The sequence below is a fragment of the Diorhabda sublineata genome, chromosome 3 (genome assembly GCF_026230105.1).
Source record: "Diorhabda sublineata isolate icDioSubl1.1 chromosome 3, icDioSubl1.1, whole genome shotgun sequence".
Taxonomy (NCBI): Eukaryota; Metazoa; Arthropoda; class Insecta; order Coleoptera; family Chrysomelidae; genus Diorhabda; species Diorhabda sublineata.
This window is the reverse complement of record NC_079476.1, coordinates 32,853,127-32,880,958: the sequence shown is the minus strand read 5'-3', so window position 1 is coordinate 32,880,958 and position 27,832 is coordinate 32,853,127. Positions and strand designations below refer to the sequence as shown.

At 31.3% G+C, this 27,832-nt stretch overlaps 1 protein-coding gene across 1 annotated transcript; it reads left to right on the top strand.

Moving 5' to 3' along the window:
• On the top strand, nt 1-27,832 carry LOC130441759 (uncharacterized). Its single transcript, XM_056775545.1, has 4 exons — nt 1-36; nt 18,457-18,599; nt 21,223-21,438; nt 24,566-27,832. Exons 1-4 carry the CDS (start codon nt 1-3, stop codon nt 24,849-24,851), a joined length of 681 nt encoding a protein of 226 aa, XP_056631523.1. The 3' UTR covers nt 24,852-27,832.

Below are 27,832 nucleotides of genomic sequence, written 5' to 3'. Positions count from 1 at the left end.
ATGCTAATTGCACATTTCATCCGAGCCCTTATTGCGGTGAGTAATAAATTAATTTGTAGAGTAAAATGAAGATCGTCATTTAAATCACAGTATCTCTATTGAATATAGTTAATAAAAAAATCATCACTTTACGAATGTTTAGATTTGTAGAATTACTATTTACATGTGGAACTGTTTTTAATATTTTGAAGACGTAAATTGAAAAGATAATAAATCTTGTTCATTAGAATTGTCAGAAAAAATATTAACACACGACCGCTGAAATTTAAATTAACGATTCATTGAATAAATATATTTTTTCTGTGATGAATCATCAAAGGAAACACTGTCTTATTTTTTCACGTAACTGCCTTCAATTTTCATGATAGAGTTTATTCTAGTTATAAACATAGAGCTAACACAACCCCCCAAAGATTTAAGAAAATTCATTTTCACAAAAATAATATCATTGAAACTAGAGTTATAAATAAACAACTTAAAGAATGCAATTCACTTTCCTAAATCATAATAGATTCGTAAAAAATAAAATCGTGTACTTATCACCAAACGGTACTAGATGTTAATTACCTTATAGTATAGTCAAATTAGTCCTAAAAAAGAAGTAAGGTTACAAAAATTCCCATAGAGCCAAAAAGTTAATGTTCAGAATACTCTTTTAAATGAATTGTGAGTGAAAAGCTCTCATCAATCCCTTTTGTACAAAAAAATTTATTGATGGTGAAAAATTGCAATAGGTTTTTCGTGTTTCTCAGCTAAACGGTGAGTTTTAAGCAAAAATAGTTCAGACCTATTGAATTCAAATTGAGTATTGAAAATGATGAAAGATGTGTAAATTATGTAATATATAAATGAAGAAATAATTTTGAAAAATTATTCGTCGGATTCATAATAATCCAATGGAACTTCTAGTGTACTGTCTTTGTTTTCTTCTTCTTCTTCTTCTCTTTTTCCTCATCTTCTTTTTCTTAATCTTTCTACTGGAAACAAATATGTTCTAAAAGTGATGCATCATATGTCTCATCATTGATATCGTGATTATTCTCATCTAGTATTGATTCAACATTAGAGCACGACTGTCCTTAACAATTAATACATGGTAAAGAACAAAACAGTTCAACCTTTTTACAGCCGCATTTAGCATTGCAACATTTTTTGCAATTGCAAAAGATGGCGATAAGGAGTTTTTCTATTGCAGGCGGGAGTAACTTAACCAATGCATTGTCAACTAACTTCCAACCCTAGTATTCTGGCTCCATTTTATTACCTAGCCATACTTGAACTTGATAATATACCCGGAATAGATGTTGTTGAGCAGCAGTAAAGGTTGGGAGAAGACAAGCTAATTGCACTTATTTTTTATTACCAAAAATAAGTATCGGAGTATATCCAAGCAGGTTACTTTTTTTTGGAGCACCGTACATTGAAGAAAAAAGCGAATTCCATTAGTGATTATAACTTCTGTAGTAGAGTTACTATCTTTAAAAACTTCAGCACAATTAAATAAATTTTGTTTCGCGAACAATTTCAAAACCGTTCTTTTGCCCCTCTTGAAAAATGTTGATTTATCACAGCCAGTTATTGAGTGTAGAAAAAATATATGTGATTGGTTAGGTTAGGTTGGAATTTTGGAAAAGCACAGAAAGAGTCTTTCCCGGATTAAAAAAATAAATATTTTTTTCTGTTCGAGCAGTAAGTAATACTAATAAATCGACATCTTCACCAACTACAATAGTTGTATTGGTTGAGTTGAATTGCTCTATTGCTGTTTCAATGATCAGAACATCAGCATCGTTTTCAGCTTGTTTTACAATAATATTTTCAGTAGTAAATTTTTCTTTTAACATTAAAGTAAGCCGAGTCTTGTTGCGGGTATTTACAAGAAATTTCTGTTTGCTTGTTGAAACTGTCATAAATTCATCAAAAATAACATCAGAAGATGAAGATGTTGTTGTAGCTAGTCGTTGTTCAGCGGCTTTAGTATGTTTATTACAATCGGTGTAACCATCAAATACTACAGTCACTTTATGGCCAAAATGTTTACATACATACTGAACATATTTGTCTAAAATATTATAAAATGTTTCTTCGTGGTCCCAGACAACTCGGTGTAACAGAAATCCCCCGTCGATGATGAACGTGATGAATGTTATGAAAAAAAATATGGATACATTTTTAGTAGAAAATCGGATGATCTACATTTTTTGTTTGAATTATTTTTGCTTTAAAACTCACCGTTTAGCTGAAAAACGTGAAAAACCTATTTTTGCAATCTTTCACTGTTAATAAAATTTTTTCCACAAGGGAGATTGATGGGGACTTTTCACAATTCATTTATAATAGTATTCTGAACATTCATACCAATTTTTAGTTCTATGGGAATTTTTGTAACCTTCAAAGTCTTATTTGACTGGACTATTAAAAAATTTAATTTTGCTCCGAATGGTTACATCAAAGTAATTATCTTCAGTTACCGAAGTAGGAAAGGTAAGTACGGAAACTCGCCTCAAACGAAGCTAAAACTTATTTCACTTCAGTTGAGTGCTATTCAATTGTACACTATATTTCGACGACTATAAAAATAACAAGTTATATCGAGGAATAAAAATTGAGGAAGTAATTAACAACACTAATTGTGCCATTGTATTGACAATATCATTGTAAAAAAAATTCACCTGAAACTTTTCATAATAGTAATATAGCTAGTTATTATAATGATCCTATTGATAAAAATTGATAATGCATTACGTCGAGATCAGAAAGTGGTTTCGATTTTTGAAAAATTGAATTCCCGTTTTTAAAAAAGCTAATCCAAAATCTCCACTGATTAACGTATGTCCTAATAGATGTGTAGCCACTTCCAGCTGCTGGAAAAAATAGGAGTAGCTGTCAAATGTATAGTCTAAGGCAGTGGGTCCCAAGGTGGCGGAAACTAGAGGTTACGTAGAGTTCCACCAGATTCATATAAGATTGTTCAAAAAGGTTTGTGAAGAAATGAGAAGTTAATACGAATAACTTCTGTTCTTCAAGAGGTAGTTCTAGACAGGTTATGTAAACTTTGTAAGGTCCTCTTAATAAGATAAATGAAGACTGAGGCTCCCAATATTTTTAGTGTTTCGATGAACAATGGCTTAGAAAATTTCCTTATCTTGCAAAAATATTTGGTAAGGTCAATGAAGTACGTACTTTTATACAGGAAACATCATCAACCATATTTGTAGGAGAGATTAATTGACAACAGAACACTGGATGTTTTCCGCTGGCGTATAACTTCTCAATAGAAAACCCGTTGAAATTACCAAAGGAAATTAAAACTGAACATTTGATAAATCTCATGAAATCATTGTCTTATTACATTCCTGAAAATTTAATTGGTACATTTTTCCATAAAGCAGTAAAATAATTTTATTTTCCACAGTAAAACGTTAAGTTTCAATTATATAACATATTTCTTAAGAAAGTGTTCTTATATAAATTTCGATGTTAATATGGGGTTCCATAAAATAAAATGTACTTATTTCGTTGTTCTGAGGAACAATATTAAAAACCTTTGTAAAGAAAACTGTGAGTAAAACCTAGAAATATTTATTCTAAAAACATTTTTATTACAACTGAAATTTTTCAGTATTGTCCTGCAGATAGTTAATTTAGTTCTTTCCAGGAGTTATTTGGTATACATCCAGTAGCCGAAATTTTTTCAGCCATTATAAATCGCGGACCGAATGATAAAGTTAAGAGAATTCAGAAAAAAAAAAGATAAATACAAAGCGGCCGCATTCGAAACACCACTTCGATATGTCGAGATCACCGCAAAATAAATTGTTGTTCTGTCGGTTTTGACAACATAATTTTCTGTTGTGTAAATTCGATATCTTTATATCGAAATCGTAAGGTGTGTGTTTACGTCCTTAGGTCACCTGTTTATAGACATAGGCGTGGAAATCCAAGAGGTTGATTATTAAATTTAGATACATATTTAAATTGGACCACGGTCAAGATAACAGGTTTGAAATAAATTTTAGCCATTACGAATACTTATTGGTGAAATTTACTACCGTTATTTGTATTGCTTTTGCCTGCTGAAGTACGATAAAAAGCGCGCTTATTAAATAATGAGATTGGAGTGATTATGGTTCGCTAAAGCAATTAAACCAGAAAACGAATTGACGTCGTGTAGACCCATCTCACTATTGCCCATTATTTGTAAATGGTGTGAGAAAACTGTAATTAAAAACTTAAAGCCTATTTTGGAAGAATGATCAATCAGTATAAGGCCCAGAGGTTTAGACCTCGAAAAAGGGTTACAGTGAATGAATTTTGAAATGTTACAATTTGAAGGCCAAACTGAACATTTTTTAGAGGGCGCAATTTTATTTATGTGATATGTCGGGGGTGTCATTAGAAGCTTAACCACAAGTTTGTCAGGTTTCCGCCCTTGTTCCCCGGATGCCTTCTTGGAAGAAGGAGTGAAAACACGTTTTTCGAGATATCTCGAAATTATCAAATTTGTATAGACATATTTTGTAGCAAATCGCTTTGCCTAAAATGTTTGTTTGATTTTTTGTCATAAATCCAAAATTTAAAAAGTTATGAGCAATAAAGTGAAAAAATTTCCTTTGTTGCGTAATAACTTTTTTTCTATTGATTTTACAAAAATATTTATGTCAAAACAATTTTGGATGAACTCTTCATGAAGATTTTGCTGGATATTTTTTTTAAATTTCATTCATTTAAAACGCTGTTCCCGCGCTCCAAATACCCTTACTATGCCATCCACATAAGATGTTTTTTTCTATTTAAAATATTGATCGTATTCAATGATTTGGATTCGGTTTTTTCACCTACTAATAAAGTCCTACTACCAATATCTTATTCACTGAGTTAAGCTAAAAATTCGATCTCCGCCTTTTAATGAATAAAAGCTTCGAATTATTCGCGTTATTTGTCGAATAAATCCTCATAATTAGGTATCAGTAGAAACATAAGCTTAAAACTTTTAAATCCCACAATGATATTGTTAGGTATTACATTGTAATCATTGATCATTTATTGATCCCGAATATTTAGAAGATTGGGCCAGTGAAGAATTTTACAATTTGTTGTAAAATACCACTATTCAGCTATTTTTCAAAAAATAGAACCTGCAAGGGTTGCTACTCAAATGCTGCGATATGGCAACACTGATGTGAATATGTCAAATCTGATATTGTCATCATATAGTTCAACATTTTTAATTGTAGATGTACTTAGCAACGTGTTGTTATACAAGTGCTATTTGAGTTGTTACAGATATTTGGAACATTCTCGTGCAATGATTTTTTATGATTGTATGCTAATCAACTCGCTTCGACTTTTGGTGCTCAAGCACCATTTTGAGTCACCGTGTTTCGTTGATTTGCTGAAGTTAATTGTGGTCGCCCTTCGCTACAGGATGAATTTCGTGAAGATCGTCCAGAATCTGATGTTGTGCCAGAAAAGATCGGTACGGTCCAACAAAATTTGTTTGCGTACAAAGCACTTCGAAGCAAATGGTCGCCTGTTTTTTCGGATTAACTGGACATGTCGCCACTGTTCCATTAAAACAAAGTAGAACGATCAATACTGAATGGTACACTAGCATTTGTTTGCCAGAATTGTTCGAAAAAATTTGGGAAACCAATCGCATAAAACGAATCATTCTTCACCACGACAATGCGAGGTCTCACACATCAGTTGAAACAAAAACATTTTTGAACAGTCAAAACATCGAATTGATGGGTCATCCGATGTATAGTCCTTATTTGGCAACCAATGATTTCTTTTTATTCCAGCAGATCAAAAATAAACTGCGAGGTCGACGTTTTCTTTCGCCCGAAGAAGCAGTTATTAAAGTGTATTGATCTCAATGGAGAATAATTCGAAAAACAATAAAATCCTTAGCCTACTATAGAACCAAACAAAATTTCAATGTCAAAATATTTTATTACTCAACATATTCTCCTTTTAATTGGATACATTTATTACAGCGAAACTGCAACGTCTCTAGACCTTTCAAAAAAAAATTTTTTTCTTCTTGCTATATAAACCAGACCTCCCCGTTGGAAGAAAATTTACGACCTTTTAAACTTTTTTTTAGTTGACGAAAGAGATGATAGTCGGACGGAGCCAAATCTGGTGAATAAGGGGGGTAGTAATTCAAACCCTAAATCACGCATTTTTGGCACGAATGGCAACATGAGATTTGTGTCCAGGGGCGTTGTCGTGCAAAAACAAAACACCTTTGGACAACTTTCCGCGTCTTTTCTCTTTATTTTTTTTCCGTAGAGTGGTCAATAATGTCGAATAGTAATCTTCAGTTATTGTTCTACCCTTATCCAAAAAATCAATCATAATCACTCCATGACAATCCCAAAAAATTGAAGCAAGAACTTTTCCAGCAGATTTTTGTACACGAAACTTCTTAGGTCTTGGAGAACCAGAGTATCACCATTCCATCGATTGTTGTTTTGTTTCTGGATAGTAGAAATGTAGTCAAGTCTCATCCATAGTAACAATTCGGTTTAAGAAGTCTCAATCGTTTTCAAATCGAGCACAGATCGAACGCGATGCTTCTACCCTTGCACGCTTTTAGTCAACATTCAAACATTTGGGGATCCATTTTGCAGCAATTTTTCTCGTGTCCAGATTGACGTAAACTTAAATATGATAAACGCGTTCGTATGAAATATTCAATGCTTCAGATATCCGTTTTATCCCATTTCGACAGTCTGATAAATTCATATCATGAACTGCATCGATATTTTCGGGGACTGACACAGAAACTGGCCTTCCCGATCGGTCATCGTGTTCAATGGAAAATTTACTTCTTTTGAAGCTTGCAGTCGTATACGAAGGACATTGATCACCAAGGGTATTAAGCATATCTTCGTAAATATGCTTACCTCTTAACCCTTTTAAATACAGGTACTTGATGATGGCTGGATACTCCAATTTTTCGATTTTCACAATTTCGGTGGACATCTTTTTTCTTTTAATTTATTACGTAGCTCTGGTTTACTTTTTTGGCGTTAAACTTTACACTGACACTTCTAATAAGTTATTGTTCGTTGCTATGGTAACGCAATATTTTGTTTATGCATGGAACTGGTTTAGGCTAACTAGATATCAATACATCCTTGTATAAATATTTATTTGTCTATTGGAAAACTTAAGTAGCAGCCCTCGTAGTTTACGCAACATATAGGAATGTTCCTATCCGAATAATTATTCCAAGGTATGTGCAATTGTAGTATTTCAAATATCTCAAAAGCTGTTTCACATATTAATGAACTAATAAGGCATTTTCATATATTGAAATATTATTTATCCGACACTGGAACAGTGTAAAACAAGTTTCATTCCGCACGAGACTCGAAATCTTAAAATTCTTCGTCTACCGAACGTAGTTACAAAGCTTGTTAGCAATCAAACTACATTATAACTATTAGTTAGGTAAAATCGATGTCTTCCGTATTTGTTGTTAACTTTCATTCGCAATCTACTCAATTAAGGGGTGGACATTTCATAAATGAACAGCTGTTATCCATCAGAAATACAGTTACAAAACGTTTATCAAAATGTTTCTATTTCCAAGTTTAAAACAACAGTCAACACATGGTGGAATACCTTTACTCAACCAGTTTTATCAAAGAAAAAAATTGTGATGAAGTAGTTATTTAGCTTGGAATGTTGCTTGGTGCTAATGGATAATTCTAACAATAACAATCTTACAATATACCATTCAGTTGTAGATAAATTGTTGACAAGGGACCGTAGGAAGGTAATATGAACGGAAAATAAATGATCACGATACAAAACGAACATCGCTACTCAGTTTAATATACCATGCAAGGCTAAAGTTACCAAGACAAAATGGCAAATAGCAACATTTATATATGAAAATATACAGGGTACTTCTAAATGCGTGCGAATAAAATTCAGAAGGTGATTGCTTATAAGATTATTAAATATTCCCGTTATTATTCAGTGTGAAATTAACAGCTCTTACTTTATTTCATATCAAAATTTTTTTCACGATGAAGTTTTATGAAATAAAAGTATAACTTAAAAACCTTCTTTTATTTCAAAATATTTTTTTTCTGTTTTTTCCGAAAACCAATGCTGAAGAAAAAAAATTAATACCATAATTTATAATTCATAATAAATGATGGATATAACCACTTCTAGTCAAAATACATGAACGGGTCATGGATTGCTGTACACCTTCAAAAACTTGAGGTGTATTTCATATGGTGTCACACTCTATTTGATTACGATTCTTCAAATCGTTGATATCAACTATGAATGTCGTGTAGAATAATGATCTAAGGTTGCTAATTTCACCCCCGTTTAATGTAACAGGAATATTGAATAAATACACGTAGTTAGTCTTTTGCCAGTGCACGAAAATCACAGAATTTCGAGTTTCTGGCATTGCTGAAATTTTTGAAAAAAAAATTTTAACCACCACCATTTAAGAGTAATATCTCGGAAAGAGGTAGGCTGAGGAAATTTTCTTATAGAAAAGATCCAATTTCATACGAGCAATCAACTTCTGAATTTTGTCGCATAAATTCAGAAACAACCTGTATATAAACTAAACAAAAAGATTAAATATTCTCAATATAAATTTTCATGTTTTAGATTCCAGCTTTGATCGATTGAGAGACATTTTTAACAAAATTTTTGATTTCAAATATTTCCAAAAAACTACACTAACTGTCTATGAGGCAAATATTATATAAGCTATTGGTCATCGGTCATCTTATGAAGATAAGGGGACGTTTCTAATATGGGAGAAAACTTGAAAAAGTGTTCCAGCTAACTACATTAAATAACAGTTCAGGACCATTCCGGAATAGCGCAGTTGTAGCCAAATTGTATGGTATAAAAGTAACAATTGTAAATGAATTGGGTACCAACAGCAGTGTTCCGATCAAATCGCTTCGACTTTTGGTGATGAAGCAACATCTCGAACCACCGTGTTTCGCTGCTTTTCTGAATTTATGAAGGTAGTCCAAAATCATGCTTCAAAAGACCTCTATAAGAACGTGACAGGCGACGAATCATGAGTCTATGCATATAAACTCAAAACTAAAAACTATCGTCAACGTTCCATTAGAGCGTAGTACACCAGAATTTATTTCCCTAAAGTGAATCAGGGAAACGATTCATTCTCCACCACGACAATGCCAACTCTCACATATCAAAAACTTTTTTTGAACAGTCAAAACATCGAATTGATGGGTCATAGGTCAACTATAATTTTTTTATAATGATCAAAATCATTATAAAAGAATCATTCTAAAAACGCTTCCAGTCATGTATGAGGATCAGTTCATTACTGGTCAAGTTTGAAACGATTCAAACAAAAGTTATTGATTCCTAACATGTTTTTTGTCAAAAAATTTCACACTCATTTAATTACCACAGTTATAAATTTAGATATTTTCCTAATTATTCACAAATTCTTAGTTTGATAAAGTAATTTACACAAAATTTTACTAATTGTGGATCTCTTTAGACATCCGTTAAAACTCAATCCTTTTTGGTAATATTTACTCTGTTGTAAGTCGCCATTCTATACATTTTTTTTCAATTCTGAACTCATAAATTATCCATCCTACATATAGGATATTATATCAATAAATACCTCAATTGATTCCTTATTAACGAAAGGCTGCTAAATATCTTTACGACTAACAAAATTGATTTCAACAAAAAAGCCGATTAGTAGCTGCTTAGTTTTCGAATTAACACCTTTTAATATCCTGGGAAAACCTCGAAATACACATATATTTTTTTCAAATCCAAATAGGCGTATGGTTAGTTGTGCAAATTAACTTAGTGACATTATAATTAGATGTTTACAACTATTAATGGAGATGAGCATATTACGTGCAATCTATTTTTGGTAACGTTGGCTTTTTGGCTATAATCTTGTTTGGATTACTCATATTTTTCGTTCATATTTGTGTTTTAGATTTGTAAATAATAATAAGAGTTAAATAATAAGCACAATCTACTATTTAGAATAGATTTGTCAATTGAACATATTTTTTTCTACGTCCGTTTTAATATTCACATTGTTTTCATTAATTTGCATCCATAAATGTTATTTCTGAATCGTTAAAAAAGCATGAGAAAAGTATCTCAGCGGTTCATTTTTTCACTCTTTTGCGTTAAAAAGTGCCGTAACGAGTCATTTTTTAACGCAATTATAAAATTGTTTTTATTAAAATAATCGGCTCTATCAATTCGTTTCTCCGAAAAACAATCAGACTTTTATTTCTTGATATTCCTTGAAGAAAATCCATTTTGTGTCTAATTAAAAACAGTGTATTATTATTATTATTTAAACTGCACACCAGAAGATGTTGTTGAATCGGCAACTGCAGCGACTATGAATCTTCTCCCTGAGAAATCCAGGGAACAGTATTTAAAGGAATTTAATTCTTTTATGAAGTAGTGCACTAAAAAAGGCATAGACAGCTTCACAGAAAGAGTGTTACTAACTAACTTTAAAACTAAATCTAAAATGTGGAAGTTTTCAACACTTTGGTCGACTTATTCAAAACAGAAATGCACCCTAATGGTACATAAAGACATAGACAACTCATTGCATATCTGAAAAATAAATCAGTTGGCTATAGACACGAAAAATCTAAAACATTTGCCAGTGAAGAAATTAATAAATTTCTGTTGCAAGCATCCAGAGGATCATTATCTCATGCATAAGATATGATAGAAAAAAATTTTAATGTAAGCTTAGATATTATTTGTAGCATCTTTCAGGTTGCTTTAATATTCAGAATCGCAGGAGATCTGCGGAGGGAGGAATTGTATAAAATGAAGTGTACACTATATTAATAATACCAGAAATGTTTTAATTATTACAGTACCTGGTACAAAAACTCATGTTCAACGTCGATTTTCTGTTATTGGTGAAATGTCTGACAATAAATTAAACTTGGTAAACATTTATAAAAAAAAAATAAAAACCAACGACCCACAAATGTCATAACAGATCATTTCTTTTTGCAGTATAAGGTAGGTATCAATACCTTTCCATAAATTCCCTTGTTTATCGCAACATACTTTAATTTACCTAATCCAAAAAACTACACTGGGCATACATTTCGACGCTCTTCGGCGTCTCTATTAGATGATTCCGGTGGTGATACAATTCAACTAATGAAGCCCGGTGGATGAAAATCCAACACAGTTGCGGAGGGGTACGTAAACGACTTTTTAAAAAGCAAAATGAATTCCGCAATGAAAATTTTAACAGAAACAATTAGTTCGACTTCAAGCAACATTGTAAATGTTCACGATCCTACCAACAATCCAATAGGTACTAATACAACTATAGACGATGTTATTTCTTTGAACTCGTTAAATGTTGCCAATTCAAGTAGTCAATAGTAATAACTTCTTCTTCACTCCAAATTAATAATGCCCACAGTTGTACTTTTAATATTACCATAACAAAATAAAAATTGATAAAAGTTGTGTCGAATTTTGTAAGGTATATGGACGCAGAAATTTTTTGTCCTGTCCTACTCGTGAGAAAAAGTATTACTTTACTCACTTGTTGCATAAATAACTATTAACTAAGTGTTGTTGAAACTCAATAAATAAAAGGTATTTTGCAAGTAAATTAGATATATGTTTTTTATGGCATAAATTATTACCACTCCCAATGGTGGTAAGTTAACTTACAACCTGTTGTCAACGACAATCGATGCCTTTTTGGTTACTTGTACTTAGGTCCTTTAAAAACAGTGCCAAAATAATTTGTTTACAATATAGGATTTCAGATTGTTCCACAATCCATGTAACGGGCTTTCAAAAATTAATACCTCTTGGTTGTATTTCATTTGTGGCATCTCTTATTACCACGATTTTTTTTTCAAGTCAATGATATTTATATGGTTCCAACTCTAATTGATACAATGTTCACAAAATATATGTTTCTAAAAGTTGATGGAACTACTAAAACATCCACCCATCTCTGCTAGAAAGTTTTCGTGATTCTATATAATAAATATGCAAATAGGAATTATCCAAATCTCAATGAAACACCTTAAAAATTCTACATCTACCCGATACGTTAAATTGAATAGGGCCATAAAAGTCTCTAAGTCGATTTTAATGAAATTTTTCTTCCCAATACTTAATCTAACATATCAATTTAGATAAATGTGTCAATTTAATCGAGCGATACATTCCATATACGTAATTGGAATTATTCTTAATATGAAGGAGAAATAAATCTGAGGATAACCTAGAGATTTTTTATAAATTAAAATTCCCATTAAATAGAAGGCTTGCAATAATAATTTTTATATTAGATATAAAGTGTCATTCGAGTATTCACGTTTTAACTATTAGTTATCTGACATAAAACCTATATTATGTTTTTAATACATTTATTTAAAAAACAGTAGCGTTTCTTACACATTTTTATATCTCAAAAATACGCTTTGATAACATGATATTTCCAATCGTATATTATGTTAAAAGAAAAGTCAGTTATCTCTGGAAACGTGAGAAATAAAGACGTAAGGGTAAATATTTAGACAAAGGCTTAAAAAAATGAATCAAAAACGAAAAGTGATAAATTCAAAAAGATTGAAAATTAAAAAAAAACAACTCAGCTAATATAAATCGAAAGTAGCTTGGCTTCCAGATAAAAAATAGTTCACAATTTTTAATGTGATGCCCCAATAATATTTATCACCGTATACATACCATGCAATTTTCAAATTTATTATCGAGGAATTGTTTTCTGGTAAACAGTGTTCCCAAAGCAAACAATCTTTCTTCTTTGATATGATTCTCTGAGAAAGTTTTAATTTTTTTAATATTAAGAAACATATTTCGGTCTTTGATGTTGACTTATGCAAATCTTCTAGAATTTGTATGGGTTTCAATGAATTTTGAAAAATAATACAAGATTCCTCATGAAAAAGCAAGGAAAAAAAGAATTGGCACCAGAAACACCTCTCAACTATTCTTTATCTTTCAAAAATAACCGTCAGTTCTGTTTTCCCCCTATTTTTATTAAGAAACGGATTTTACTATTTCATACATCGAAGCATCTGGAATTTATTAATCTATAAACTTCTCAAAGTTAAATAGGTTAAATCAGGTTTCCAGTAGAAACTTTGTCTCTTTTTTTGTTTGAGATATATTTTTTGCAGTCTCGTGTGATAATTGTTACTCCAATTCTTCAATAAAATTATCCATTTGGTTCAAAATTTTTCCTTTTTTCAAAATTGTATAAATCCTGTTTAGCCTTGATTGTATCTGTAGTTTGTGTTCACAACTGCTGAAACATTATATCGACATGAAGTATAATTTCGTGAAACATTAGCAACTGAAAAATAAAATCCCTATCATTTAATCTAAGTTTATAGGCGTCAGTCTGTTCGATTATAGATGTTTTCGTAATGTCACGGTCATTTTTAATAGCTTATATAACGTTAACCAGCAATATAATTACTTTTTAAAATTTCATTCGCATCTTCTTCGTGGCAGACATAAAGCATGCATTTGAGAAGATCATTTTAGACTTCTTAGAATATTAAATGTATGTATGTGGATACTGCGACCCAGAGGATCTATTGTGTCCCCCAATCTTGCAGAGATACTGGAAAGCCCAGCGTTTACAGCTGATCTGTTAATCCTTTTAATAATTCAGGGATGTGGGCAGATCTTCTTCTGTATATCCTTCAGAGTTTGTCTACTACTCAGCTCCTCAGTGGGGATGCGACTCCTTCTTTTGACAGCTTCGTGTGGAGTATTGCCAAATGCGTCTTCTATGTCTAAAAAGGTACATACTACGTTTTTTTGTTCGTCAGAGCATTTTAAATTCCAGTTGTCAATTGTACTAGTGCAGTCTCCATAGATTTGCCCGTTTGGTATGTCGATTGATACAAATGGAGAGGTTTCCACTTCAGAATCTCTATTCTAATCTAATTGTCGACAACTTTTTCCAATGTTTCAAATAGAAACTAAGTGAGACTGATTGGTTTGAAGTATTTGAGATGTTATGTGTCTTCCTTTCCTGCTTTTGGTATGAAGGTTGCTCTGAGAAGGAGGGCTGGGAAGATTCCTTAGTCTTCTTTATTGACTTTACCCTCCGTTAAGACCTTGTGAAGTCTTTAAGCTGCAGATGTAGATTCAATATCCTCGCAGAATTTTCTAAAGCTTTGTTGCTTTACTTTCCTAATTTCTTTATTGGTCAGTGAGTTTTCTGGTGTAGTTCTGCCAGTCTTCAGAACACTTTGCTCTATTAAAGAGATCTCTTGTTTCGGTTCTTAAATTGGACAGATGATCATTCCATCAGGATACATTGCTACCTTCCTCCTTTTTGTATGGGGCAACTCGATTCGAAGGCATCAAGTATGGCCTCATTCAGTTCTTTAAGATCTTGCTCCAGATTCAGTTGGTGTCTAGCCTTTCTGGAGAGAATGCGCATTAAGTTATAATGTGGATTCATATTGTATGTTTTGGTTTTTATTGGATTCCTGCTGAGTTCTGGTTCAGTGGAATGTTCCATTAAAAACTGTTACTTTATCAGAATGATGCTTCAATTCGTTAGTAATTTCCAAGCTAAAACCTATCAGTCATTGAAAAATATCTTTGTTTATTGTCTTCTCATTTTTGTCATGAACTTTTAATGCTAATTTCAATGCACCACAAAGAGGAATAGGTCTATAGCATTATTTGAGTGTGAAAATACTTGTTTACCCAATATCGAGTATCTCATGGATACGTCCTAAATCTTTCATCGCAGTTTTGCTCCACATTACTTCGCCACTAAACAACCCACATGAAAACCAAAACGAAACATCCACCACTCTACACCCAAAAATTCGATTATTTTTTTCGCACAAACTTAGGTTGAACATGCTTGTTCGTTTTCGCCGTTATTATAAAAGGATAATACATTTTATCAACAATAGGTACACGTCACAACTCACAATTAAATACTTGCTCCAACAATTATGAATCGACACACTCGTCTAAGTTATCTGACTTTTTGTGGGCCAGCTTATCACATATCTAAGCTACCTTAAACGACCCATCGTTTCCTGCTATAATTCATGCGAAATTAGAACTGACCCGCCGCAACTTATTTCCAATTTTCACCATTGCTTAAAACCAAAGAGAAAGCTTTGTAACGTGTAATTTTTTAACACAATTATGAAATTGTTTTATCAAAATATTAGACTTTCTTTCTCTTGTTAATTCGTTTCTCCAATAAACAGTCACACTTTTATTTCTTGATATTCCTAGAAAAAAATCCATTTTGTGGCTAATTAAAAGCAGTGTATTATTATTATTATTAGTTATGGAGAGTAAAACTGATGAAACTTTAAACTGCTCACCAGAAGATGTTGTTGAATCGGCAACTGCAGCGACTATGGATCTTCTCTGAGAAATTCAGGAAACAGCATTCAAGGGAATATAATTCTTTTATGGAGTGGCGTACTAAAAAAAAGCATAAACAGCTTCACAGAAAGAGTGTTACTAGCTAACTTTGAAATTAAATCCAAAATGTGGAATTCTGGTCGACCCAATGGTAAATAACGACGTAGACGTCATTAAGTACTCATTGCATATTTATGAAAAATAAATCAGTTGGCTATATTTATGTACCAATAGTAATGTAACTTTTTCTTCACTTCAAATTAATAATGCTCACAGTTGCACTTTTAATATTACTATTATAAAATAAAAATTTATAAAAATTTTGTCGAATTTTTTATGCCTACGGATGTAGAAAAAATTTTGTGTGACACTCGCGAGTGAAGTAACTTTTTTTCACTCGTAGGAATTGCCAAACCGTCCTACTCGTGAAAAAAAGTAGTTCTTTACTCACTTATTGCATAAATAACTATTTTTTTTAATTTCTGAAGGACATTTCCCATTTCGACTTCTTTCACTTTTTATCAAAATATGATTTGAAATTTTCTGTATTTATTAATAAACCAATAGATCATATATATCATGAATATCAAAATAAAAAAATGAACAAGAAATTTTTTCATCTCAAAAATATGTAGCAGTCATCAATTAAATTATTTGTAGTTGTATTAGAATTTACAAAATAGAGCTTTAAATTTTATTTAAATTATTTAGGTCTTTTATATCGTTTATAGCTTTTTCGAATTTTTTTTCTATATCAGGGCCATTCCTAAAACAAACCATAATTCACATGAATATTCACCTATCCTCCCCGTTCAAATAAATCTCAACGACTTTCTCTCTGTTTGTTCCAAATCATGTTTGGTATCATTTATCTTGCAAAAGAAAGAAAATAGGCCTTGCTGATACTAGTCCACACTACACTTATGTTTGTTATAAAATTATCCAATTATTGAATCATCTACATTGAGAATTAAAACTGACTAAAATTCTAGTTTCCAGTCTTGTACATTATATTTTTGACATGGCTCGAGTTAAGCTTAAAATTTAATTCGTCTTACTAACTTCCTACAGCCCAAATAAAAATTTTTGGTTTATAATCGTCATTATGTAGGACGCCTCTGATTTTTCTTTAATGTACACCGTAACTGAGGGACAGAACTTGAAGATAATAAATTTTTCGATTATATGTTCGAACTAAATGAGTGGGTTAAAATCGTAAAGGTGAAATGTTTATGGGAATATTACAATAATAACATAATATGTTCCTTTGCCACGATAACTTCATTTCTTTCGATATTCACGGTACTAAAAATCGCAATATGAAACTTACACCGAACAAATGATCATAAAAAATTCTTAGAATACTTACTCTTAAGCAGATTGATTAAATTTTATTGTTCCAATGACTTTTAAGCAACGATCGGTCGTACAGAAACAAACGTTATTATCACTTGTAAGAATTTCAATTGTTGCTCGTAAATATATTTAGTACCAGGTGGCCATACATAAATACAAGAATTATGAGATCCATTCAAAACCTGCTTTGACGCTTTTAAGCTTTACATAGTTTTTAAAAGATCCCGAATAAGACCATATAAATATCAATATTCAAATTTCTTTAGTTCCTTATTTCTTAAACCTTTTGATATGATTACGCTTTTAAATGTTTTTGATTTTAGGTCTCTTCTGTTTTAAAATTAGTTTCTTCTATAATTGTTGAAAGACAGAAATTTGATGTTTCAACTTCTAGTCTTTATCAAAATGATATCAACACTGACAATTTGCGTATTTATATTAATCAATAGATCAATATAAATAGAAATTTGTTTCAACAAGAAAGATTAATTTTTCCTTAGTATTTATTTAAATTTTATTCAAATTATTTAGGTCTTTTTTAACATTTATAGCTTTTTCGTTCTTATGAATGTGAAACATTTCTAAAAATTCCCTTTTTCGTGTATTAGATTCCGTTCCAAGAATCTTTAAAATTGAATATATGTTTTTATGATTTATGATATTTTGTGGTTCATTTATGCAGTCTTATTTTTTCTAATGGTATTGATGACCTTTTAGTCTATTTTCTAAATACTGAGATGTCTGCCCTACAGCGTCACAATTAGTACAAGGTACTTGATATATATAATATTACTTCTTTTGTTTTTTGGTGTTTTAGATTTTAGTTTCGTGAAATATTTGGTTTATGTCTTATGTCCTTTATTTATACTCGTATCATATTTATTGAAATAATACGTTAGTTATTGGGAAAGTCCTTGTACATATGGTAGGGAGAAATGTTTTATGTTCTGATGTTTCGTTTCTGTTTTTTGTTTTTTAGTTAATTATCTGTTTATCCTTTTCTTGGATATGTTACTTATCACTTTTCGAGATAATTATTTTCATTTAATGCCAAGCCAAGCTATCAGCCAAACTTATTATCACTGGTGGATCAATATACTAGAACATGAATTATAAATTAAAAAAAGCTTAATTAGAAAAAATAAAAATACAAAAAAGACATCCACGAGTCGAGCCCCTGCAATTTCATGAGGAGTACAATCTTGAGGAGTGCAATCAGATTCTCCTTCCATGTTTATTTAGCTTAACAATCAGTGTTTTATCAATAAAAATTTAAAAAATATCTTCCAAAATGACGATTTCACATTTCTTAATGACAGTACAAAATTATTACAATTACATTACCTTTGACAGAACCATTGTACTATTTCGCACGCTTTCAGGCGTATGTATAATATGTAATTTCACGTATTTATATGAGTTTGTAAATGTTTATTTTAATTATTTATTACGCTTCAAAAATTAAATCGTATACTGTCAAAAATGATAGATTTTACCCTAGTAATACTAGGATACAAGCACATCATGAAATTCTCTATTTTATCAAGTTTGAAGTGGCCGAGATGGAGCAACTGCGCCTTCCCTTTTTTTTAATGTCGTTCGTTAAGATTGATGTTTTACTAATTATATAATATGTTTTTTCAGGTGCTTGGATTAGCCGCTGTGGTCATTCCAGTCGCTTGCAACGAGTATTTCAACGAAACTCACGACGTATTCTACGACTTCTATCGCCACAAACGAGGTGTTAATAAACAAAACAGGCGTAATCCTCACGTTCACGAAGTCGAGTAAGTAAAATTCATATGGACACTAATAATTTACCGTTTCCCGTAAGTAAGCTCTTTACCCTATTCCAACACAATTTTGTATGGAAAATTTAGTAACTAACCTAAATCTAAATCAATTAATCCAATCTAAAAAGTAAATAATAAAAGTCAAATAACTTTTATCAGTATCCGAAAAACAGTTAACACGCAGCACTGAGTATCCTTCCTAACCGCTAGCGGCACACAGTGCTGCTGTTCAATTTTCCGTTATCGTCTTTAGAGACTGTAGGTCAAACATAGTTCAGGTTCCTTCTCTAAAAAAAGGTTGTCAGTGTACACGATTACATAATCTTTTGAAAGAAGCAAATCAATTCGTACAGCTTCATCAAGTTATGTATAAAGTTTTACGTAAAAAAGAGATTTTTGCAGTGTTTCTGTATCGAAACAATTTTTTATTGATACATTGATTGTGATGTTTTAGATCTAATTTGTTTCAATGATAATTAAATTGATTTTGACAAATTTTCTTATACATTTTATAAAGAAATTAATTTCATAAATTGTTTTTTTATTATTATTCGACCCTTAAGCCTCCCTCAGAACCTGGAGCTCTAGGCCAGGGGCTCCTGTGGCTATGATGCATAAAGACCCTAAATTCAACATTTGAAGAACAATAATATATGTTGAAAAAGTTATAAATTCGGCAAATTTTCAGAAATTCAAGGTTCAGCTTTGAAGTTAACCTCAATATTCTAGACAACATTATGTTGCCATCGATAAATCAAACTTATTATGAAGACGATATCATTTACCTACATGATAATTGTCTTATCCAAACCACCCGTATAATTCAACAATGGTTTCGACAAAACAATATTGATACTACTACTGTGGCAGGCGTATATTCCTGATGTAAATCTAATTGAAAATTTATGGGTGATTGGAAAAAAAGTTTTCGTTCCAGAAATCAAGAAGCCATTGAAACAGCCTTGATTTGAATGGAAATATTTGTCCCGAATTTAATTCACTCGAAGCCAAGAAGATAAGAAAAAGTGATTGAAAAGAATAAACCTCTAATTAATTACTAAAAAATTTGTTCTCCCCTTCAATTATCATCAAAAATTTTTTTTGTTATCTAGTTCTTTATCATCATTATAAGTATCACTTTTATTCTGTTTTATGAAACGGCCTGTAATATAACAGGTCGTAGGAAGCCACCTTAATCCTTCCAGTACAGGAGACGGATTTATCCGCCAAATCATTGCCGGGTCTTCACAGAAGTCAGGCCTGAAAGCAACCCCGAATTCGCTGTTCCAATATGAACCAATATGATTTGTTTTCTATATGTAGATGTGTGTAGTAATAAAATAGGAAGACTTCATCGTTTTACCTTCTTTGTTTCATTGTAGATCACTATAAACATTTTTCTTAATGCCCAAAAAAACAGTTTTTGACCAGGTGTCCAAATCAACTAAAGCTCTTCTATGTCGATTCAGAAAGATGGAGTAAAAAGATATTTGTTATTATAGACATAAAGACAAAAAAAGATTTTTTAATATTAGTGGACTGAAAGGGTTGATAATTATGGTATAATGAAACTTTTTTTGTAAATACTTACCTGATAACTTAATATTGGTAAACATGGCAACAAAAGTCAATTAAATTTACACAGTTAAAGAAATTACAAAAATCTGTCAAAACACTTGCTAATTCAATGAACTGAACTGTACATAAAATTTATAATATATGAATTTTAATAAACAATAACGTCTACACAAACATTTTTTTTATTTAGTTAATACAATAGTCGGACATGATTGTTTGATAGAAATGCACTGTGAATGTCACTACCCACGTTTTATGAAGAATTTTGAAGCTTATAATAACGAAATTATTTTAGACTACATAAATAGTTCAAATTTTAAATACTGTATACTTCTCAAGATCTACAGATGACTCAATAGAGTAACTACAATGGCGACAAAGCTGGTCTTAAGATCAACAGAAAAAAACCAAATTTATGGTGATTAGTAAGAGAAAAATACCAAAGGTAGATGTGTTTATAGGAACGGATCCCATTGAGAGAGTACACCGCTTCAAATACTTGAGATATGGAACCCTGATTTAGAGATTAAGATTGGAATTGAAACGACAAGATCCACATTCATAAAAATGAGAAATTTCTTCAGCAACCGCAGCCTGAGCATTGGTACAATAACTTGCTGTTTACATATTATTCCAGCTTTCCTTCCATTTAAAACGGTCCAACAATACTTATTCCTAAACCTTTACCAAACAAATTATGACTATAATCAGTAGGTATCAAAAAGGCACAGAAAACACAATCACGATACCTAGACAATATTCTTTTTATATGCACAATGATAATGATTACAACAACCAGCAATGGAATCATTCATATTAATGTTGGTAGACCATCCTAGGGCTCCAACTAAAAATAAAGAATTTACTTGATCTTGAAACTGTCTTTTTGATTATTTGTTCTTAATTCCGATTGTTTTTAATTTTGAAAATAATACAAACTGCCTTTATCTTTATTTGTAGTTGAATAAATAAGAAATATTGCCATTACTATTATCTCCTGAGCACGTTTTATTGAATGGTTCTACAATTTGTATTACAGAGTCGAGCCAAACGTAGTAGAAGACCACCAGCATAATCACTTAAACAAAAAAACACATCATCATAAGAATAACGCACACCTAGAAGCATATCATCAACCTCCTAATAAGACTGGAGAGTGTTGTCCAACCGTTGCAGAAAGAGTTGAACCAACAGGAGGTTCGAATCCGCAAGGTTTGCTAGTTGAACTGTATCAGGATCCCAATTATAAACAGAGGTGAGGATTTCAAAATATGTGTATTCAAAAATATTATGTAATATATAAATTGAAATAATTGATTTTCACAATGAACCCAGAATCACATGTATAATTGGTAAATATTTAGAAGTGTGGCTCAACACCAAACCTACTCCAAAAATTTATTGCTTTACTTCAGATCCTTTTAGGGGGTAAAATGAGTTATATTAAAGTGGGGGAAACTATTTTTCAATTTTAACATAATTTTATTTTACTGTTTCATGATTTCCTATGAAAAGTTATTTTATTTTTTATTGTTATCAACAATTTCAAAATAATTTACAGTCAATGCACCAAAACGACTCAATACATAAAAGTGAATTATAAAAACCAAACAACAGGGATAGGAATCTAAATGTACTGTTTCCGATGTCCTTAAGAAGTCTTCTATGAAAGAATCTGTTTTTCATTGGTTGAATTGGAATGCGAATATAATGAAAAAATCTTGGAATACCTTGGGGCCTCAATTAAACATCGAAGAATATATAGACGATGACTTTGAATTCGAAGAGGAGATTTCTTCAGTTTTTTCGTTAATAGAGGCTTTTCTGATGGTGAAATTAATGTTTTTTAACTAAACAATGATGACCTAAATGGAACTGAATCTCTTACTGATGATGAAATAATTAGACAAATAACACAAGTATGTGAGAGCGAAAGTGAAGAAATGTCTCACGTTGAACCAGAAGTAAGCGTTTTCAATTCAAGTGCGGTGTCTGCCTTAAATACATGTCTTGCATAGACTGACCAAGTGGATATATCTTTGCCAAAAAAAATTCTTTCACGTAAATTACGAGAATTATTTGTCATTATATACCTCCCTATAAACAAAAATACTGGATTTCTTTGAAAAAGTTCTATAAATGTGAAGTCAACAGATGAATATACATTTAAAATTTCAATATATTATTAGTTTTATTTCATAAAATATACTCTATGGATTTTCTGTGTTAAAATTCGAACGCTCCTCGAATCCGAACGGGGGTAAATTTTTGGAGTTAAGATTAAAGAGGTCCTGTTGTACTTCATTCAGTTTATGAAGTTAATAAACGAGGTACGTATTACTTCTAGAACATTGAGATACCGCACTTTTTGAAATGCCTACTATGTCTGCTTGCTCGAGAACTTTCAGTCGATGATCATCCAGTACCGCTTTTGGTGGATTTTCTTCACCATTTCTGGAGTTGTCGCCTCATTTGGTCCACCACTGCGATACTTATCTTCGCAGGTCGTACGGCTTCGTTTAAACTCTGCTATCCAATATTGAACTGATAATAACGAAGGAGTAGTCTCACCCAAAGTAGAATCTAGTCTAGCTTTCATATTGGTTAGAGTAATGCCTTTCAAATAAAAGTATTGTATCACGTAACAAAGACTAATTTTTTCCATGTTTACAAATTCACTGAAAACGTTCACTATTGATATGTGCCAAACTAATACTAAACAATTGTGTAATTTCTAATACAGTATTTTTCAAGCAACTACCACCATCTCTAGATCAGGCCAGGTACTTCTAGAACCATCCTCGTATAACGAGGTTACAGACAGAATAATTATTATGTATTTGACAATGCAATAGTGTTTTAAACGACAGTTTATAGAATAATTGGATCACGTACTTAAAATTAAAAATAATTAATAATTTGAACGAACGTTAATAACATGAGAATTAATTCCGTTAGGACGTAAGTAAAATCAATAAAAGATTATACCTTCAACCCGCAAACAATTTGCTTGTCATACAATTTTGCCGTCAACGGTTAACTGTTATTGTACTGTTCATAATTAAATAATAGATTTATTGAATATGTACGTAAACTTATTCACATTAAACATAATTGAATCCGAAGAGATTGGGTGAAATAGTTAACTTTCTTAATTATGTTATGTTATCTTTGTCTCAGCTTAGTAACAAATGTCGGAATTTGAATTAAAGCCCATTTCACTTACTAATTTCGATAAAAAGTTGTGTTATAAGAAACCATGTTCCACACACAAAACAGAGAGTTGTAATTCGAGATCACAAAATTGAGGATCTTTAAACGATAACTATTCGTTCGAAGACATGTAACAACTCAAAGAAATAGGAAAATAAAACAGGTTTCAAAACATTAATAAGATAGGAATTCCAAATATAACATTATTATAGATAATGTCACATCTCTCAGCTGTATTCATTAAAATTTGTAGCTTTCTTAAAAGCACATTTTTGTCCTCAAAGTAAAAAGTCTTTTTGAAATAAATCTGGTGATCTGAAAAGCTACCAGATAGCTCCACGTAAAGTAATAATTCTATTATTAAAAGTATTTTTTGAAGAATTTTGAGCATCACGTGTATTATGATCAGGACCGTCTTGGTAGGACTAAATCTCTTCAAAGTTTACAGGAAATGATATAATGTAGAGATTATTTGATTTAGTTCCGTTAATCCAAAAAGGGATTTAGTCCTTTGAAATATCAGTTTGAGGATGTTACATCTGTACAAGACCGAGACCGATGATAAAAGAATCAAGAAATTTAAGAATAGAAGGTAACCCCGAAAATAAGTGAAAGAAGAAGAAGGTTTTTCGGTTGATCCAACAATTGGATAATAAAGTTTCTGTAAGAAAATATCTTAAAATCGCAATTACTTGCTTCAGAATAGTTCTAAGTTTAGATACGAGCAAAGCAATTAGATCTTTAATGCATCTTAACATACTGAAAATGCATAAATACGTAAAGTATGCCGCTTGAGTAATTGAAAAGATCGATTATTACTTTCCGACATGATTCTCTAAAAACCGCTTGGGCTACACTCTCGTGATTTTTCGCATAATCGTAGAAGAATCGATTATTTTTACAAAGCTCTTATAAGATTATAACTGAATTTATAATTGACATTAATAACCGGATATTTGGATCCAATATTTAGACCTTACATAAACTCTCCAGCAAAAGGAAAGTGGCAAAATATCTGTTAGGACTAACGTGAGCCAAAGGAGATTTTCGATTCGCTATTTTTAAAACAGGAATTCAATTTCCTAAAAGTCGGTTTCTATCAATGCGTCTCTTTTCTTTTTGCATTTGAATTGTTAAACAAAAACTAAAATGTGTAAATTTGTTTTCAGATTTTACGAGTTATCCTGCCATCCATACGTTTTGGACAAGCCCTGCAATTTTATTAATAAAAGAAATCACAATTCTAGATGTGTACAGATGTATAGTTTCACATACGCCCTTGTTAAAAATACTGACAATAAAACTAATTTGTTTCCGATGTTTCCCCTTCATGAAGATGGTGGCGCCACTTATACTTTAGACTATATCAAGGTGAGAAGTGGGTGTAGTTGTGAAGTGACTGTTAAAAAGAAACGCAAGAAAAAAAATAATAGAGGCGGTGTGGACAATAGTTAAAATTTAGTTCCAATATTTGAGAAAATCTTTCTCTTTTATACTTGTGGAATAATTTAGTTTGATATTGTGCTAATTAAAAAAGACTATAATAACCTCAAAGTGCATTTTTAGATATTTCTAGTATAGTTTCTATATTTTTTTCACTTTATAATTAAAGGTCCTAGTTGTGATCTTAAGAATAAGCACGCTTGCATTCTTTTATAAGAAGTAATAAGAGACTTATTTTCTTAAATACGAAATATATTTACATTTTACTATTGATGCCAAAGGTGACTGCTACTAGGGTGATTTTTTTTTATTAATATTTGTACGAGGACATCCTATTTTGATTTTTTCCAGACATTCCATAATCGTGTGTTCTTGGTGAAAAATGAATCTCGTTCGCTTTAATTATATTGGAGTATCAAGAGACTTTATTTCTAGTCTAAAGTTTTACACATGGTGAAAGTGAAAAAACAGTAATATTATCATGTTATTGTTCGTGCGTCATTAAATAAAAGGATTTAAGACATCAATTAATAATAATATGTTAAATTCATAAAATAAACAGCTCCTCAAAAGTTGAGAAAGTTAATAACATATGACCTTCAACTTAGTTAAGTTTAAGTTAATTTAATGACGTTTATAACGATTCTGTTCTCCCCTAAAATCAAAAATAACGACTGTACTTTCAATAATGTCGTTTAAGTAGCCTTGATCGATTTGTATTAAAAGTCTGTGTAGAAGTTTTTGGAGTATCTATGGACGAAAGAGGAAGGTTGCATGATATTGTTAATAATTTGTACGCATCGTCATGTTTTCAACAAACACTAACAATTCTATACGCTCATTACAACAAATTTTTCCACAAACACCAACTGTACCACCTCTGAAAGGATTCATTTCCAATACCACTCTTCAATATATGGACACTTAAGGAGGGGTTCATACACAAAAAACAAAGTCTTACAGAAACATGCTCATTAGTCTATGAATTTTACCATCAAAAGTAGTCGTGAATATAAGTTAACCATCTATACATAGGCTTGGAAGCACTGTTTCAATCAAAACTGAAAGAACGGGACTATTTAAAAGTTGTTTCATATTCATACAATTACTTATGGTTATGGTTATGTATGGGTAGACACAGTTAGAGAACGATCTTGGTCGTCCACTAGATCTTTCTTTCAATCTCGCAGTTACTTTCTTTGAAAACTATCCGTCACAATCCAACCAATGCGATCATCTACAGTAAGTTAACTGAATGGAATAAATGATATAAAGTTCTTGAAAATACAAAAGAAAACTACTTGCATTGAACTTAGATTTACTTACTTTGAAACACAAAATAGTCTAACAATTAAATGTTAAATTCAATATGTAGTGTATACAAAACTATTAATTATTTTTAAAATCAAATATTTATGAACTTCCCTAACTTTTGTGGAGCAGTTTATTCCATCAAATGTGAGAAGTTAAATAGTACTTACTTGTACAATTTTGTAAGTTCCTCAACTTCTTTTCTGAGCTTCTGTTGAATTATTATTTTCCCTTGGTTCTTGATTGGGAAACCTTTTATTCATTTGTATATATTGTATAAATAGGCAATGTCATTTATTTTTAATATTTGTTACTTACCTTAAATTGATCTACTGTAAAAGTTATTTTGATGGTTTTAAAAATTAATTTACTTAAAAAGTACTTATTTTTATAATTTATTTGAACCCCTTGATGACCCAAGCTATAAAAAGATATTTTGTAGGTGATAAAACTTTGTTTATACTACATAAGTTGAAAATCTTGAATATCTAGTATTACTATTTTCAATTCAAGAAAAATAAAAACAAAAAAATATAAAATTGTTTGTCATTTTCCACAGTTGTATCCTTGTTATATACAAAAATAGATTGGCGGATAAAACAGTTTTGAATAAAATGAATGAAAACTAAATATTAGTGGAAAATCACAAAATGATTTCATTGATTCTTTTAATGCTTAAATGATTCATTAAATGAGGGCCAAAAAAATCATTTTTATGCACCGCTTGTTTTTTACCACCATTTTTTCATATGATACTAGTTTTGAAGTTTTCAAATAAGAAACTGAAAAGAAACACAATTGAAGAAATCCTCCTAAAACCGATGGAGAAAGATCTAGAAAGAAATATGTAATAGATGCAAAAAAAACATTCAAGTTGTCTCATATTAATACAGAATGCTGTTGAATATAAGAGTTGAAGGCAAAAATACTTCTGCTTCGTTTTTCCCTGCCGTTTTCAGAAATTATGAAAGTTTAAAAGAACTTTTCTAATGTTATTATGGAAGAGCTTACACATTGTTTTTCTATTTTAGATAATGACAAACGTTTTATAGTTTACTAAAATATGAAAAACATGTTTATAAAGAATCTGCATTAGCGTACTCTTACTGCTTAAGTACATATTTTGCCCCAAAATAAAAGAGAGCTGGCTACAAAAAACAGGGTCAAGAAGGTGCGCGCCATTTCAGCTTGTAAACTGGCAGCCCCAGCTTAGTACATCACCAAACGGCACTTCTTAAGGTTAGCACAGGTCGAATATGAAAATGCTAGCTGGTTTTCCCGAACGAAAAAATTGGCTGAAAAACCTCATAATGGGCGCGCGTGAAACTTTTTGTAACGTGTGGTTTAAACCTCAAATAAGAGCGGTGTAATAGCGCAAGAAGTTTTGCAGGCCGGAAAACCCTGGTAAGATGTAATCGAAAGTGCCTGAAAACTCATCTGAAAAACCTTATAACGTGCTTGTGCAAAACTTATCTATTAAGTTTTTGAAGTCTCAACTATGAGCAGTGTTATAGCGCAAGAAGTTTTGCTTAATGAAAAATTATTTTTGATGTCTCCATTCAAAATATCTGTTTGAGCTACCCAAAATTAAAAAAAATCATCAGGATACGATGAAAACTCGCTGAAATATAATCATTTTTATCGCGCGCTTGATTCTATAGCGCCTACTCATTTCCCACCTA

Bases quoted from the DNA above. Each gene is read 5' to 3' on its own strand.
- LOC130441759 (XM_056775545.1), top strand. From the start codon at position 1: ATGCTAATTGCACATTTCATCCGAGCCCTTATTGCG. The intron at 37-18,456 runs GTGAGTAATAAA...ATGTTTTTTCAG, and splicing joins TCATCCGAGCCCTTATTGCG to GTGCTTGGATTAGCCGCTGT. The intron at 21,439-24,565 runs GTGAGGATTTCA...ATTTGTTTTCAG, and splicing joins GATCCCAATTATAAACAGAG to ATTTTACGAGTTATCCTGCC.